At 43.9% G+C, this 17,129-nt stretch overlaps 1 protein-coding gene across 1 annotated transcript; it reads left to right on the top strand.

The window, feature by feature from the left end:
• The first annotated feature begins 867 nt into the window (after positions 1–867).
• On the top strand, positions 868–11,016 carry CEP15 (centrosomal protein 15). The gene is made up of 5 exons (XM_069735920.1): positions 868–1,005; positions 2,140–2,210; positions 4,186–4,297; positions 7,607–7,681; positions 9,622–11,016. The coding sequence occupies exons 2-5, from the start codon at positions 2,158–2,160 to the stop codon at positions 9,805–9,807; spliced, it is 426 nt and encodes a 141-aa protein (XP_069592021.1). The 5' UTR covers positions 868–1,005; positions 2,140–2,157; the 3' UTR covers positions 9,808–11,016.
• Positions 11,017–17,129: the final 6,113 nt, after the last annotated feature.

Raw genomic sequence — 17,129 nt, 5'->3', positions numbered from 1 at the left:
TTAAAAAGTACAACTTTGCATGCAAAAAAAAAAAAAAAACAAATCTCACAAGCCCTAAAAAAATAAAATAATATATTTATTATCAGGGAAAAAAATCAGGAGACAATTTTTTTTTTTTTTTTTAATAAAGTTTGGATTTTAAGTCTCTAAAAAAAATAAAATAAATAACAACAACAAATAATAATGATAGTAATCTATGTAAGTTTTGGCATCACTGTTATTGTACCAACCTGGAGGAATGCTACAAGGTAATTTGCACAATACACTGATCATAAAAAAACTGTTAGATTTTTTTTTTTCCGCACTTGGGATTTTTTTCTTCTTGTTTTTTTTCAGACCATAAAAAAATAAATAAAATAAAATAAAGTGGTGTCATTCAAAATGAAAACTTGTCCCCCAAATATGAAGCCCTTTAATAAGTATGTGGACAGTTAAAAAAAAAATGACAAAAACTGTTAGAAATCTTAGAAGTAGTGGAGGCAATAAATAAAAGCGAAAAAAAAAAAAAAGTGGCTGTGGTGGAAAGGGCTTAAAAAAAGCAACTGATGTTACTATTTAGTATGAAAGATAAAACGTTTTCTTTAAAAGAAAAAAAAGCAACTGATAGTTGGTAAAGTGGAGGGAATTGCATCTCCCTTTTAAAACAAATAATTAGCATTTTTTTTGTTAATAAAAAGGAGACTAAAAAAACCTAATTATCCAACAGAAAGTGCAATTACACAGAACTGACACTAGAGGTCGCCAAAACACAAGCATTTGTATTTTTCAGCCGGGACGTAAAAAGGATGAATAAATCAAAGAGGGGCGGGGCGGATAGAACCACATGACCTGTTTGGCCCAATCACACGCCTTTTCCGGCTGGTTGCCGTGGTTGCGAGTGTACACGGAAGTGAAGAAGGCTAAGGAGGCAGCAGCAGCAGAAGGAGAAGAGGACTGGTGGTCGCAGCTGCTGCAGAACGTCTTCTTAGCTTTTCTATGGCTGACTGACAGCAGGTTCTTCCAGAGGTGAATGTCTGCAGACAAGATCTTAGATTCTTTGTTCCCTTTTACGTTGCGACAGGCTGAAATCCAGGGCATTAACCCTTACAGTGACTGACAGCAAGCAGTGATCCTGGAAGTGGGATAAAGAGGGAACATTTATTGATTTTGCACCATGTTTGTTAGGGGAACGTTATGACACGCGCTGTATTTGTACAAAAATACGTTTTTGTGGTGCTGGGATAAAGCGTGGGCGGGGTTAACCTTAAGCGTGGGTGGAGTTAACTGAGTGGGAGTGGCTTATTCTGCCCATAATCGAGCCGAATGCGCCAGAAGAGGTGCGCTCTGCGCCTTTTAATAAATCTGACACAACTTACCGTCTGGTGCATGGGACGTGTGTTACGGGGGCTACTTTAACAACTTGCATCATGCGATGACCCCCTACCACCCCCGTCCCAAACTGGAGAAGGAGCCTGACGCAAAACTGCAGAACCGAGGAGCGTCGCCGGTCCAAGATGATGATATATATATATATATTTTTTTTTTAAATTAGATTCTTGGATCATGCTTGGACCAGTTATAAGTTTGTTTTTTTTGTTTTGCACGTAGTGAACAGCCCCTTTAAGTGTTTTAAATTGATTTTTAAATTTTTGGATTTTATTTTGTTACATCGGAATTTTTTTTTTCTCCTTTAAATGTTTTAAATATATTTTTAAATTATTTTTTTTATTTTATTTTTTGACATCGGAAATTTTTTTCTCTCCTTTAAATGTTTTAAATTTTTTTTTTAATGCTATTTTGTGACATTGGAAATTTTTTTCCCCCCTGGTGTTCTTCCAAATGCTATAAAAAAAAAAAAAAAAAAAAAAGGGCAAATGTGCCCTCAACTTAGAGCAGATCCCGCGGCCGTGGAGCGAGTAATCCGCAGACACATTGGCCATGCACAGCTCCTATGGAAGTAAATAAGAGCTGAGCTGCAGTACCCAAAAACGGACGCCGCGTGGTATATAAAGCTGTGGCGTTTGGGTGCTGTACACTGTGCACATCCGATCACTGGCGGACCCCCGTCGATTTGACCGTACTGTACTCCTGACAGCCCCTTTAAGGAAAACATGTAACTTCCTCTGATCCATTGACCGATTTCTTCTTTTTTTTTTCCAGGTGACTTAAGAAAACAAAATGGCTTTGTGCCCATCCAGAGAGGGCGAGTTACAGACGCTCCATGCCGCCATGTAAGTGTCTCGTTACGTAGCCTCACACCTGACACCATCGCCCCCCGGTGGTAGCATGTGACTATTACCATATGCTTTGACTGCATCCGATCTGTTCATGGCTCGGCAGCACATCCACACGGTGCCATCTCCGGCACAAAGTGACGTAAAGCGAGAACACGGCGCGCCTCGGATGGCAGATCATGTACATAAATAGCGTGACTGCGGAGTGGTGACGATCAGTCTCATCACTGGCTTCATACTATGGAGCTGAAAGGGTTAATGACGACTCCTGGAAAAGGCGACGGAGCACAAAGTGGGTCTCTCGTTAGGACAAGAGACGGCAAACTGGCAGAAAAGTGATCGTGCAGACCCGTCACCGGCACAGATCAACTCTGGCGTGGAAGTGCGCAGTGCCAGACAACCAGCGGAAAGATCCCTGCGCAGGAGATCAAAAGCAGGGAAAGAAAAAAATAAAAGTCAAAGTGGTATCTGTCCCTTTGGATTGGTGGTCCCTCGTGTCCAGAACCCACCAATCCTAAAAGGGGTTGTCCGACACTTACAGCTAGTAATTACATTGCACTTCTGAGACGGAAACACGCGTCGGTTCATCAAATTCAAGGAACGGCCACCTCCTCTGTTGTAGTGGAGCAGCGGCCTCGCACCAATGACGATGCTCCATTTATCGTCTACGGGACTGATTGAGACAGTCGAGAAAAGCGCTCCAGCTTTCTCCTTCAGTCCCCTAGACAAGGGATAGAGTGGCATCGGAGAGCGGTCAGCACTTTAGTGAAACGGGGGATCCCAAACATAAGAAAAAAAAATTATATATATATAGACTAGATTGTGGCCCGATTCTAACGCATCGGGTATTCTAGAATATGCATGTCCCCGTAGTATATGGACAATGATGATTCCAGAATTCACGGCAGACTGTGCCCGTCGCTGATTGGTCGAGGCAACCTTTATGACATCATCGTCGCCATGGCAACCATTATGACATCTACATCGATACTGTGCCCGTCGCTGAATCAGAAACGTGGGATGTCTACGTCCTTTATGACATCATCGTCGCTGTGCCCGTTGCTGATTGGTCGAGGCCTGGCGGCCTCGACCAATCAGAGACGCGGGATTTCCAGGACAGACAGACAGACAGAAAGACAGACAGAAAAACCCTTAGACAATTATATATATAGATATCACTTTTTCAATGTATATACTATCTACAGGGCTGGAGAAGATGATTATAGATGAAAGGGAAAAAAAAAAAGGATTAAGCAAATGTTTAATTAACCCTTTCATCAGGAGTCAGAATTGATCTTCTTGCGAAATGTCTCATTACTAGTGATGAGTGAATGTCCTCTGATAAGGCGTTATCTGAGCATGCTTGGGGGTCAACAGACTGACTTCGGCGTGCACGAATACCATGTTCGAGGCTCCACAGCTGCAGATCTCGTGGCAACACATGCAGGAACTGCCCATTTGTTAAGCAATCCCTGCATGTGTTGTGGCAGTTGAACAGCCGCTAGACATGCAGCCGTGGGGACTCAAACACATTATTCAGGCACACCGATGTCACTCTTTTGACCCCCCGAGCATGCTCAGATAACACCTTATCCCAGCACGCTCGCTCATTATGTTGCGGTTCTGTGATGGAAACAAGTGCATTTAATGGTGCAGTTGTTCCTTCTAAAACTACTGACACCAGGTTCCATCGATGCCGTATTTAACCCCGTGCTCCAGCGCTGCTTGTCCGATGACGTCTGCCAGACCAGAAGTGATCACATCATTACATCGAGTGATTGGAACCCCCGAGGCCCCCAATTGCTGTAGGATCAGCTGACTGGTGAGGACATCACTTCTGGTGTGTCAGAGACCATCGCTTGTGGAGGGGTTATTATGGCTAGTGTGTTTTATAAGCGTCCTTAGACTCTAGGAAGTTTTTAAAAATGAGAAAAAAAACCCTTTAATGAATCCCCTTCTATTTTTTGTTCAGAACTGCAGAAAAGAATAAACGATTTGAGGATATGATGATCAGTGACGAACAGCAGGAGTCGTACAGCAAGCTGTCGGAGGCCGCACATCGCAGGAATCAAGCACTTCTACGTGTACGTGTTGTCAAAGCCGCCACGGAATTGTTGGAGGAAACATCAGGTTTAGGCCACGTTCACATGATCAGTATTTGGTCAGTATTTCACATCAGTATTTATAAGGCCGGCTTCACACTCAGCGTATGAAAATACGGTCCGTATATTACGGCTGTAATACGCTGAAATGTCCCGAAAATAGTGGTCCGTAGCTCCTCCGTAGGCAGGGTGTGTCAGCGTTTTTTGCGCATGGCATCCTCCGTATGTAATCCGTATGGCATCCGTACTGCGTGGTTTTCTCGCAGGCTTGCAAAACCAACATACCGCTATAGAAATGATCCATGTGTCCCAAAAAGTAAAAAATATATATATATATACTGTCTATATATATATATATATATATATATGTCATTAGACACATAGATGTATATATATTAATATTTTTTCCAGCGCTATACAGCTTGAAAGCCGGTAATTCAATTACCGGCTTTTTCTTTCTCCTTCCTAAAACCCGACATGATTTGAGACATGGTTTACATACAGTAAACCATGTCTTCTCTCCATTTTTTTGCAGATTCCACACTACTAATGTCAGTAGTGTGTATGTGCAAAATTTGGCCGTTCTAGCTCTTAAAATAAAGGGTTAAATGGCGGAAAAAATTGGCGTGGGCTCCGGCGCAATTTTCTCCGCCAGAGTAGTAAAGCCAGTGACTGAGGGCAGATATTAATAGCCTGGAGAGGGTCCACGGTTATTGGCCCCCCCCTGGCTAAAAATATCTGCCCCCAGCCACCCCAGAAAAGGCACATCTGGAAGATGCGCCTATTCTGGCACTTGGCCACTCTCTTCCCATTCCCGTGTAGCGGTGGGATATGGGGTAATGAAGGGTTAATGCACCTTGCTATTGTAAGGTGACATTAAGCCTAATTAATAATGGAGAGGCGTCAATTATGACACCTATCCATTATTAATCCAATTGTAGTAAAGGGTTAAATAAAACACAAACACATTATTTAAAATTATTTTAATGAAATAAAAACAATGGTTGTTGGAGTATTTTATTCTACGCCCAATCCAATCACTGAAGACCCTCGTTCTGTGAAAGAAAAAACATAATAAACCAACAATATACTTACCCTCCGCAGATCTGTAACGTCCAACGATGTAAATCCTTCTGAAGGGGTTAAAACATTTTGCAGCAAGGAGCTTTGCTAATGCAGGCTGCTCCTCGCTGCAAAACCCCGGGGAATGAGTCTAAATATAGATCAATGAGCTATATTTAGCTTCATTTGCGGTGAGGCGCCCTCTGCTGGCTGTTTATAGATCGTGGGAACTTGCCTAGAAAGCCTGGGAGCTTTCTAGGAAATTTCCCACGATCTACGGTATGAACAGCCAGCAGAGGGCGCCTCACCGCAAATGAAGCTAAATATAGCTCATTGATCTATATTTAGACTCATTCCCCGGGGTTTTGCAGCGAGGAGCAGCCTGCATTAGCAAAGCTCCTTGCTGCAAAATGTTTTAACCCCTTCAGAAGGATTTACATCGTTGGACGTTACAGATCTGCGGAGGGTAAGTATATTGTTGGTTTATTATGTTTTTTCTTTCACAGAACGAGGGTCTTCAGTGATTGGATTGGGCGTAGAATAAAATACTCCAACAACCATTGTTTTTATTTCATTAAAATAATTTTAAATAATGTGTTTGTGTTTTATTTAACCCTTTCATTCAATTGGATTAATAATGGATAGGTGTCATAATTGACGCCTCTCCATTATTAATTAGGCTTAATGTCACCTTACAATAGCAAGGTGGCATTAACCCTTCATTACCCCATATCCCACCGCTACACGGGAATGGGAAGAGAGTGGCCAAGTGCCAGAATAGGCGAATCTTCCAGATGTGCCTTTTCTGGGGTGGCTGGGGGCAGATATTTTTAGCCAGGGGGGGGCCAATAACCGTGGACCCTCTCCAGGCTATTAATATCTGCCCTCAGTCACTGGCTTTACTACTCTGGCGGAGAAAATTGCGCGGGAGCCCACGCCAATTTTTTCCGCCATTTAACCCTTTATTTTAAGAGCTAGAACGGCCAAATTTTGCAGATACACTCTACTGACATTAGTAGTGTGGAATCTGCAAAAAAAATGGAGAGAAGACATGGTTTACTGTATGTAAACCATGTCTCAAATCATGTCGGGTTTTAGGAAGGAGAAAGAAAAAGCCGGTAATTGAATTACCGGCTTTCAAGCTGTATAGCGCTGGAATAAATATTAATATATATACATATATGTGTCTCACTGACTATATATATATATATACCTATTCTACGTGTACACATTTATTATATCTATTGGACTGGAAGCTGTCAGTGTGATTTTACTGTACACCGCACTGAATTACCGGCTTTTCTTGCTAACACCGCTGCGTATTTCTCGCAAGTCACACTGCTTGTCCGTGTGTAATCCGTATTTTTCACGCTTCCATAGACTTTCATTGGCGTATTTCTTGCGCAGTACGGTGACAAACGCAGCATGCTGCGATTTTGTACGGCCGTAGAAAGCCGTATAATACTGATCAGTAAAATACGGCAGATAGGAGCAGGGGCATAGAGAATAATTGTGCTGTATTTTTTGCGAGTTTTACGGACGTAGTTTCTGCGCTCTTACGTCCGTAAAACTCGCAAGTGTGAAGCCGGCCTTAGTCAAAACCGGGAGAGGAACAATAATAGAAACACGTCGTCACTCCTGGTTTAGGTTTACAAATACTGATGGAAAATACTGACCAAATATTGATCATGTGAACGTGGTCTAAGAGATGAGAATAGTCCTTTAAGGCCATGTTCACACGATCAGTATTCGGTCAGTATTTAACATCAGTATTTGTAAGCCAAAACCAGGAGTGGGTGATAAATACAGAAGTGGTGCATGTGTTTCTATTATACTTTTCCTCTGATTGTTCCACTCCTGGTTTTGGCTTACAAATACTGATGTAAAATACTGACCAAATACTGAACGTGGCTTTAAAGCGAGTGTCAGCATAGAATGACTGTTCAAACAAAGCACTTTGTGTGGCCAAACATCCGTGTACCTTCCCACTTTCTCGTTTTCCATCTCCCCCTCCTTCATCGAACCATGGATAGATGTCAGACATTAGGTGGCAAGGTGCACTTACGTGTGTGCCCATGCCAGGGGTGTGCTCTTCCTCTACAGTCTTTTGGTTGGCTGTGAATGGTGGAACAGGGTGAGGGCCGGGCAGGGACGTAAAAGAAAGGTTGAGCTATTCTTTCAAACATTTGTTTTTCCTTTTTAAAAACACAGATTATCTTACATTTTTAGGATTTTCGGGAAACTGAGAAGAGTCTAAGGAGAAGATCACGAGTCCCCCCTAACCGATCTGTCGTGAAGCTCGAGGTCTGTGTTTTTTTTAAGGCAACATTCACACTGTCCTAGTGCTGCTCAGAAGACCCATAGTTTCATTTTTCCATGTCTCCTGTCTGTGAGATCCAGCATGGCGCGTCTTATCCTCAGCAGATTTCGCCGATTAGCCTCTGCCATTAAAGCCTCTGGGGATCCGTGTAAAACACTGAAGACGAACTTTGTGCTTCAGAGCTCCATCCAAGTTTCCTCCGTTTATAACATCCAATGGATAGAATTAAAAGAAATGTAAAAGGGTCTTCCCATCGCCAAGATCCCATCCCAATATGTAGTAGGTGTAATAATAATAGTATTAGCAAATACCTCCAATTACAAATGTAGTATAGTTCTTCTGATTCACTTTACCGCTTACCCCATATGCAGGCATTGCAGTAGCTTAGGTATTCATGGTTGCACAACTCATATAGTGAGTTAGTTGTTAGTGATCGTAACCATGGATACCCAAGCTACTGCAGTGCCCTGCACATGGGGCATACGACACAGCGAATCAGATGAACTATACTACATTTGTAATTGGAGGCATTTGCTAATGTTATTATTACACCTACTACATTTTGGGATAGGATCTTAGAGATGGGAATAGCCCTTTAAGTCTACTGACTTCAGGGAGGGAGGAAGCAGTAAGGATTACATCTGTGGATGGAGAGGGAAAAAATATATATCAGTTTCTCTCTGATGGTAGCGCTGGGTGTAGGGTCACTCGATCGTTTTCTCTCCAGTCGAGAAATACAGTGATTATGTTGATCAGAGTGGCATCAGTTTTTCTCTGACGTGGAAAAAATAAAACTGTTTCTGCACCTTCTCCCTTTTTGTCAGTCCGAGAAAATCGTTCTTCACTCGGATGTCATCTGAGCGCTGTCGATGTTTTGTCATTACCAAATAAAGCTGTATTCTGTAGCGCTATAGCATGAAAAAATAAAATATATGAAATATGAACTGCATTATTGCACTAGAAAATAGGAAACATTGACAATACTTAGCATATAAATTGGTTAATTCATTTGTACCCGGCAGCCACGATAAGGCGATTCTCGTTGCTGGGAACCTGCCTAATGTGATGTTTTGTCACAGACCTATAGACCTGCATTGCTGATTTTGATCCGACTCTTGGATCAAAATCGGACAGCTCTACGATTTTTTTTCCTAGTGCTACTTGTTTCGAGGAAAAAAAAAAAGAAAAAAAATAGGATAGGTGCACAGCCCCATAGAATGTCATAGGTAAGAGTGCTATCCGTGAAAACCACTGATTATACTCATCCGGGAAAATCTGTCTTGTGCAGGAGCCCTCCCGGATGTGTGCACGTAGCCTTTGCTTTCTACACTCGATAGGTTTTAACCTTTAGTCCAGGGGAAATGTGACATGAGCCCCCAACAGTCTCCAGAGACGGGGACAGTGTCAGGGCCACAGACTTCGAATAGAGCAGCAGGGCACATCTGTATCTTGTGCTCCATCCCACTCCTCGTAGGCTGCAGTTACATAATCGGGGGTATATGGGAGAAGTTCAGGTTATCGGTGAGGTTCCCGACACTGTGACCTACACCGATCAAACAGCTGTCCTCAATACAGCGAGTAAAGGGGTTTTGCTGTCTACACAAATCTGATGACGGGAGACACAACTGACCGGTCTGGCCACATTGTCGATGCCAGAAACCTCTTTTTTTGCTCCTATATAGGAGAGTTGAAAAGTGAGGTCTAACATTGGAGGTATGCTATAATGGCGTAGTCCGGCACCCACCGATGACGCTACGCCTACTATTCCTGCTGCGACTTGTGCACAATTGGCAGAAATCAAGCCTGCATCCCGACAGTTACGTGTAGTCACAGCGTCCTTGGCAACACACAACCTCTTTACTCTGTTCTTAATGCCAACATTGTAAGAACTGATGTCAACTTGTTTATGTATTTTTCTTTTCAGAGTCAGTATTGGGAATCTGTGGAACAAGAACTTCCTAAATGGGAACAATTTCTACTTGGAAAATCGGAGTTGCCCTTTGGCATGAAACAAGCCCAGCAAGGGCCGAGACATTCGCAAACTATGCAGACCCCGAAGAGAAAGACCCTGCCGCCTTCTGGCTGCAGCTCAAACACTTTTCCACGGTAGCCACATATCACAGGCTGGGTCCAGCCATCTTTGTTCCCTGGTCCCAGCTCCTTGATAAAATTATACAGTTTGTGTATCAGAGGATGCCGACTGACTGATTTGTGGATTTCCATTACTGATTCTGTGTGACAAAGGACACGCTGGGGGTTGTGACAAGGACACGCTGGGGGTTGTGATTTGATGACAGATGGACATTAGTTTAAAACTGTAACGGGTCTACCAAGCTGGGGTACCTCTTTCAGTACCACCCCGTGTTTCAGGAGGTCCACTCTGCTTTGGCTGGAGTCTGAATGAAGGACGCTGGCTGGAATTCCTTGGTTACCTGGGAGCATATAAAATCTCACTGCTTCTCCATGTATTTCCAGTCTGACAACACTTTATTCACAGGACACAGAATATATCACACAGATACAGAGGGCGGGCCAATAGAAAAGCGGCAGGCCAGACATACATTACAATAGCAGCAGGTGGCCGGAGCCTGCCGATATTTACTGTGGGAATTACAAAGGTGGGGGGAGGACAGAAGGATATCTTGTCCCCTCTGCCCAGGGGCGCAGCCTGTGGGCTGATGCATCTAACATGGAACCTATTATACATGCATATAACTGCACAACATATTCTGAGTGCTGAGTTGTTCCGTAACACGTACCAAAACCTTTTTTTTTTTTCATGAAATACAAAAATAATTGTGTACTTAGAAGGCATGCTTTATACCTGAGATCTAGAAGGCATACTAGGACCACAAGAGGGCTTCATTCAACAGTCCGCATACATAAAACAATAGGATAGGAATTATAAACGTATATATGTATGGTGAGCAGAAAGTAATGGGCCAATAAGCGCATACATGTAGAAGAACCCCTTGATGAAGCTAGGTGCGAAACGCGCATCGGGTGCTCTTCCCTTCTTGATTGGTGAGGTTACTTTATGCCAATGTCTTTTTTTATACTTTAGTCTCATATACCTTATTACATATTTATGAGGTATGCATCATTTAATGATTCACGAGAGTACCCCTCCTTTCTCTCTATGCAATATTATCATCATATTTCTGTACCGTACATTATTTTGGCGTTTCCCGTCAGTCTTGCTATTCTTGTGTCTTACCTTTTATGTAATTTTTTAAAATCAATATTTAGTAAAATTATTTTGTTTTTGCGTATCGTGCAATATCGTTCAATAGGATAATAAAATCTGATCTACAAAGCACACGCACTGCTAGATAAATGTCTTTGGTTACATGCACATTTTTTTTTTGTCTTTTTTTTTGGTTTTAAAGGAAGATTCCACCCTGTAAGATGAACACAATACGCAACAATGTAATAATGACATTTCCACGTACATGTTCCGTCTTATGTCACTACCTTTATCCACTTCACGGTTCGGAAACCCCAAGGCTATGTGCACACATTGCAGATTCTCTGTGGATCCGCAGCGTTTTTTGCGGTGCAGAAACGCTGCAGATCTGCAATTGTAAATCAATGAGAAAAAAAAAATGCTGTGCACACGTTGCGGAAATTCCGCTGCGGAAACGCTGCGGGTTAAAAGAAGTAGCATGTCACTTCTTTTTTGCGAATTTGCAGCGTTTTTGTACCCATTCCATTATAGAAATCCGCAGGGGTAAAAAACGCAGCAAATCCGCAAAAAAAAAGCTGCAAAAATGCACAAAAAACTCTGCGGGACCGCACAAAAAACGCGACAAATCAGTAAGGTGCGTTTTCTGCCAGGAGAGGCAGAATCCGCACCAGAAATTCTTAAGGCTAATCCGCAACATGTGAACATAGCCTAACGTACACGCCGCTTTATTTTTTCCTTGCAGGTTCAAATTTGCAGAATTTCAGTTTTTATAGAGTTTTTTTTTTTTTTTAAGTGTTTTTCACCCAAATGAATGAGAAAAAAAGCATGTGCTTTACGCAGCGTTGTTCCTGGCAATGATTTCTGCACCCAAAGATGCATTTTAGGTGCAGAATAGTGATGAGTGAGCGTGCTGGGATAAGGTGTTATCTGAGCATGCTCAGGTAATCGATTGTCTTCGGCGTGCTCGAATAATATGATCAGAGCCCCTGTGGCTGCATGTCCCGTGGCTGTTCAATAGCCCCTAACAAGACAATCCCTGCATGTGTTGTGGCTGTTGAACACCCGCGAGACATGCAGCCGCGGGGACTCGAACATATTTTTTGAGCATGCTGAAGACACTCGGTTAGCACTCGAGCATGCTCAGATAACACCTTATCCTAGCATGGTCGCTCATCACTAGTGCAGAAATGTCTGCTGTAAATGGTCAACATGTACACATGCCCTTAAGCAATTAAAAAGTGACATTTTCATCCTATGACGGCTTCCGCAAGGAAGAATGACAACAAAGCCGCTGTAGGATAACAACAACTTGGGAAAACTCAGCAACAGCGCCTGCATCTAAAAGTACACCATGTGTACATAGCCTTAGACTCCGATTGATCAAGACTTGCATTTTGCACCCCAGTCCTGATGAAGGGTTTGCTGGAGTAAAATGTGCCAAATTCTTCACAATAAAAAGCTTGTCAGAGCTGACAGAAAAATATTACATTTGCAACATTAAGCTAAATTTTATCAACATTTTTTACACTAGAATTCTGCTGCAACCTATAAAAATTGAGGCCTTAATGTTACAGATAATGGCGCAATCAGATGGCCGTGTAAATCAGGTGGAGATTGGACCGCAATGCTCGGACTGGCTGGCGACTTTCCTGGCCCAAGTGTGACAGCGCAATGCTCGGACTAGCCGGCAACTTTTCTGGCCCAAGTGTGACAGCGCAATGCTCAGACTGGCCGGCGACTTTCACAGCCCAAGTGGGACAGCGCAATGCTCGGACTGGACGGCGACTTTCATGGCCCAAGTATGACAGCGCAATGTCAGACTGGCCGGCGACTTTCATGGCCCAAGTATGACAGCGCAATGCTCAGACTGGCCGGCGACTTTCTTGGCCCAATTGTGACAGCGCAATGCTCAGACTGGCCGGCGACTTTCTTGGCCCAATTGTGACAGCGCAATGCTCAGACTGGCCGGCGACTTTCTTGGCCCAATTGTAACAGCGCAATGCTCAGACTGGCCGGCGACTTTCTTGGCCCAAGTATGACAGCGCAATGCTCAGACTGGCTGGTGACCTTCATGGCCCAAGTATGACAGCGCAATGCTCGGACTGGCCGGCGACATTCTTGGCCCAAGTGTGACAGCGCAATGTCAGACTGGCCGGCGACTTTCATGGCCCAAGTATGACAGTGCAATGCTCAGACTGGCCAGCCACTTTCCTGGCTCAAGTGTGACAGCGCAATGCTCAGACTGGCCGGCGACTTTCACAGCCCAAGTGTGACAGCGCAATGCTCGGACTGGACGGCGACTTTCATGGCCCAAGTGTGACAGCGCAATGTCAGACTGGCCGGCGACTTTCATGGCCCAAGTGTGACAGCGCAATGTCAGACTGGCCGGCGACTTTCATGGCCCAAGTATGACAGCACAATGCTCCGACTGGCCGGCGATTTTCTTGGCCCAAGTATGACAGCGCAATGCTCGGACTGCCGGCGACTTTTCTGGCCCAAGTGTGACAGCCACATAGAAATACATGAACCGGTCACACTGAGGTCGAGAGAGCCACCGGCCAGTCTGTGCATTACAGTCCGATCTCCGTCCAATTTATAAAGACAGCAAAAAATATCCACAACACAAAATGACCAGCGGTGTGTGTGTCAGTGCGTCCTACCTGCACCATTTTTACAGTAGGAACACAGATTTCGGTGCGGTACCGCGGCTCGGCTGGCACACAGAGGAAATGCAACAGACCGATCTCCTTGTGAATAGACCGGACTCATAACTAGGATTCTGCCGTACTCTTTCCACACTATTTGTACAAAAAACCCCACTGCTTCTTCCTTTAGCCGGACCCGTACATACGGCAACACATTGAGCGGAGAGATTGGTCGTGTTCACACTTTGCATTTTTTTCAAGTTTTGTCTTCAAAATAGTTGCAAAAAGTTTTACTTCAATCACAAAAAAAAAATTCCTTTAACGAATGAGCACAAAAGAAAATCTCAGATGCCCATAATTGCCCCATTTTATCATCCAGCGCCTGGACAGCTGCCCCCCACCCTAGTTGTATGAGATCGGGTAAGAGGGGTTTTCTCCCCCACCTGAACCAGAGTTTTCTTGGTCATAGATTGTGGCTAACATTTACTTGTGAACGGGGCTGAGGTGCAATACCCGATGCTGCCCATGAACAAGGGCGGCGCTGTTTCTAACCTTATACTAGCAGTTTACTATCCATTATCATAAACCAGTGGACAGGCCTTCATGGTCTGGGATGGAAATACCTCGGATGTCACTATATAGATACACAAGTTACAGATCTATTACAGGTTCTCCGTGCACCGCCAGGAAACGACCTTGTGAACAAGTAGCATGGAAGGCTATCTGCCAGTCATTAAGGGGTTAACACGTAAACCTTAACATAAAAGTATAACTAACGCCATCTTTCAGGCGGTGTACTTACAGGGCTGTGCTGTCTTTGTGTGTTTCTCCACCTGGATTCTCAATTACTCACCTGGACCATTGGCTGCACTATCACCCGGGGTGGAGTGCACGGGTGACTTCCAAAACCTGGAACCAAACTCCATTTACTATCCTCTTCCACTATTCTTTCTTGGATTTTAGCGTTGCCATAGGTTCACTAAATGCTAAAACTGACCTGCCATTATGATTCTCCAGGTCATTACGAGTTCATAGACACCAAACATGACTAGGTTATTTTTTATCTAAGTGGTGAAAAAAAATTCCACACTTTGCTAAAAAAAAAAAAAAAATAGCACCATTTTCCGATACCCGTAGCGTCTCCATTTTTCATGATCTGGGGTCGGTTGAGGGCTTATTTTTTGCGTGCCGAGATGACGTTTTAATGATAGCATTTTGGTGCAGATACGTTTTTTTGATCGCCCGTTATTGCATTTTAATGCAATGTCGCGGCGACCAAAAAAACGTAATTCTGGCGTTTCGAATTTTTTTCTCGCTACGCTGTTTAGCGATCAGGTTAATGCTTTTTTTAGTTGATAGATCGGGCGATTCTGAGCGCGGCGATACCAAATATGCGTAGATTTGATGTTTTTTTATTGATTTATTTTGATTGGGGCGAAAGGGGGGTGATTTAAACTTTTATATTTTTTTTATATTTTTTTCACATTTTTTTTAACCTTTTTTTTTTTACTTTTGCCATGCTTCAATAGCCTCCATGGGAGGCTAGAAGCAGGCACAGCACGATCGCCTCTGCTACATAGCAGCGATCTGCTGATCGCTGCTATGTAGCAGAAATGCTGGTGTGCTGTGAGCGCCGACCACAGGGTGGCGCTCACAGCCACCGGTCATCAGTAACCATAGAGGTCTCAAGGACCTCTATGGTTACAATTCTGAAGCATCGCCGACCCCCAATCATGTGACGGGGGTCGGCGATGACGTCATTTCCGGCCGCCCGGCCAGAAGCGGTAGTTAAATGCCGCTGTCTGCGTTTGACAGCGGCATTTAACTAGTTAATAGGTGCGGGCAGATCGCGATTCTGCTCGCGCCTATTACGGGCACATGTCAGCTGTTCAAAACAGCTGACATGTCCCGGCTTTGATGCGGGCTCACCGCCGGAGCCCGCATCAAAGCAGAGGATCTGACCTCGGACGTACTATCCCGTCCGACGTCAGAAAGGGGTTAAAATTTTGGTAGATTGGACATTTCTGAATACGGCGATACCAAATATGTGTATGTTTTATTTTTTATTAATTGTTTTATTTTTAATAAGGCAATGATTTGAACTTTTGTGCTTTTTTACATTTTTTTTATGTTTTTAAAACTTTTTTTCTTACTGTTTACAATACTTAACAGTCCCCATAGGAGACTTGAAGCTGCGATCATCGGATTGCTTCTATTATACATCGCAGGGCTTCAACGCTGCTATAAATAGTGAAAATCACAATCTCCTATGAAAGCCGGCCATGGCCCGCATATACAGGAGGATTGTAATGACAGGCGCAGGGGTCTTCAGCCCACTCCCAGTTGTCATAACAACCCATCGGGGTACCCGTGATCGACACACTGATAAGTGGGATTAATTAATGGCATTTGCCTTAATAACAGCTGTGGGTGGATCTCGGATTCACCCACAGCTGTTAGAGGTACATGATGGCTGATTAAATCGACCATCAAGTGCGGGGAAATATGCCGGCCCCAAGGACTATAATGGGTGCTTGTTCTATCCTTGAAATTCACAGCTAGAAAATGAACATGAAAAACGGACGTCTGAATGAAGCCTAAAGTGGATTGAGGCACCTATCAAACGGTAAATGTCACTGTTGTAAAGGGGCTTTACTAAGATTGAAAGTTATCACTTCTTCATAGGATAGGGGATAACTTACTGATCAGAAGGGGCCCTACTACAGGGACCCCCACCAGTCCAGAAAATAACCCAGGGCTATATTATTTTTTTAACTACTGGCCTAACAGGCAGGGATTGCTAACTAGCTGCATGTTGTGCCCGACGGTGATCTTTGTCGACAGAACAATCACAGACCGCTCCTGCCAGTGATTCAGCAGCTTCCACTGATGTCACATCGACTGAGCAACGGCTTCTCTTCCACTCTGTTCTGTTAACGGGGCGTGACCGCTGATGTCATGCTGATTGACAGTCGACTACCTGCAGCTTAACTGCAGCTGTCAATCAGCATGACATCGCACCCTATCGACAGAGCAGCTCAGAAGAGGAAGAGCAGATCTGTTGATGTGGAGCAGCTGAATCACCAGCAGGAGAGGTCAATGATGGCAGGTAGAAGAGGCAGGTAGTTGCCTCTGTTTTTAGGCTCATAGTAAAAAAAAAAAACACTCATGGAAAACCCCTTTAATGGAACTGAGGTGGACAAGACTGCTGAAAATAACAGCTCTAGTCTTTACTCCACTTTCTCTGGCAATCCAATAGAGGAGGAAAAGAGCATAAGCGCACAAGTTAGACCTCCTCTCCGACAGTGCTCCCATTTTTCGGATCAGTGGGAATTCCGACAATCAGGAAGATATCTCCTAAGGAAAAGGGAAGACGTAAATCTTGGTAAAACCTCTTTAATGGGCAGTAATATGGCATATTGCTCGGCTGCATCATAACAGGTTGATGTCAGAGACTTAGTTTTACAATTGCACAGAACCACACGATCCTCATCCCGTTCCGAGTGTCGTCGGCATCACAGGTTGCGATTCTGCCCGCGTACTGCAGACTTTAATGGACGTAACGGGAATGTTCATTAAGTCCTTGATGGCCACCAGATG

This window comes from Ranitomeya imitator, chromosome 8 (assembly GCF_032444005.1).
Source record: "Ranitomeya imitator isolate aRanImi1 chromosome 8, aRanImi1.pri, whole genome shotgun sequence".
NCBI classification, from domain to species: Eukaryota; Metazoa; Chordata; class Amphibia; order Anura; family Dendrobatidae; genus Ranitomeya; species Ranitomeya imitator.
Note: the sequence above shows the minus strand (reverse complement) of the source record. Positions and strands in the feature narration are given on the sequence as shown.

What these genes read in the sequence shown, in the direction of transcription:
- CEP15 (XM_069735920.1), top strand. Translation starts at nt 2,158, where the DNA reads ATGGCTTTGTGCCCATCCAGAGAGGGCGAGTTACAGACGCTCCATGCC. An exon ending in CAGACGCTCCATGCCGCCAT is followed by an intron (nt 2,211 to 4,185) that starts GTAAGTGTCTCG and finishes TTTTTTGTTCAG; the next exon opens with AACTGCAGAAAAGAATAAAC. An exon ending in GATCTGTCGTGAAGCTCGAG is followed by an intron (nt 7,682 to 9,621) that starts GTCTGTGTTTTT and finishes TTTTCTTTTCAG; the next exon opens with AGTCAGTATTGGGAATCTGT.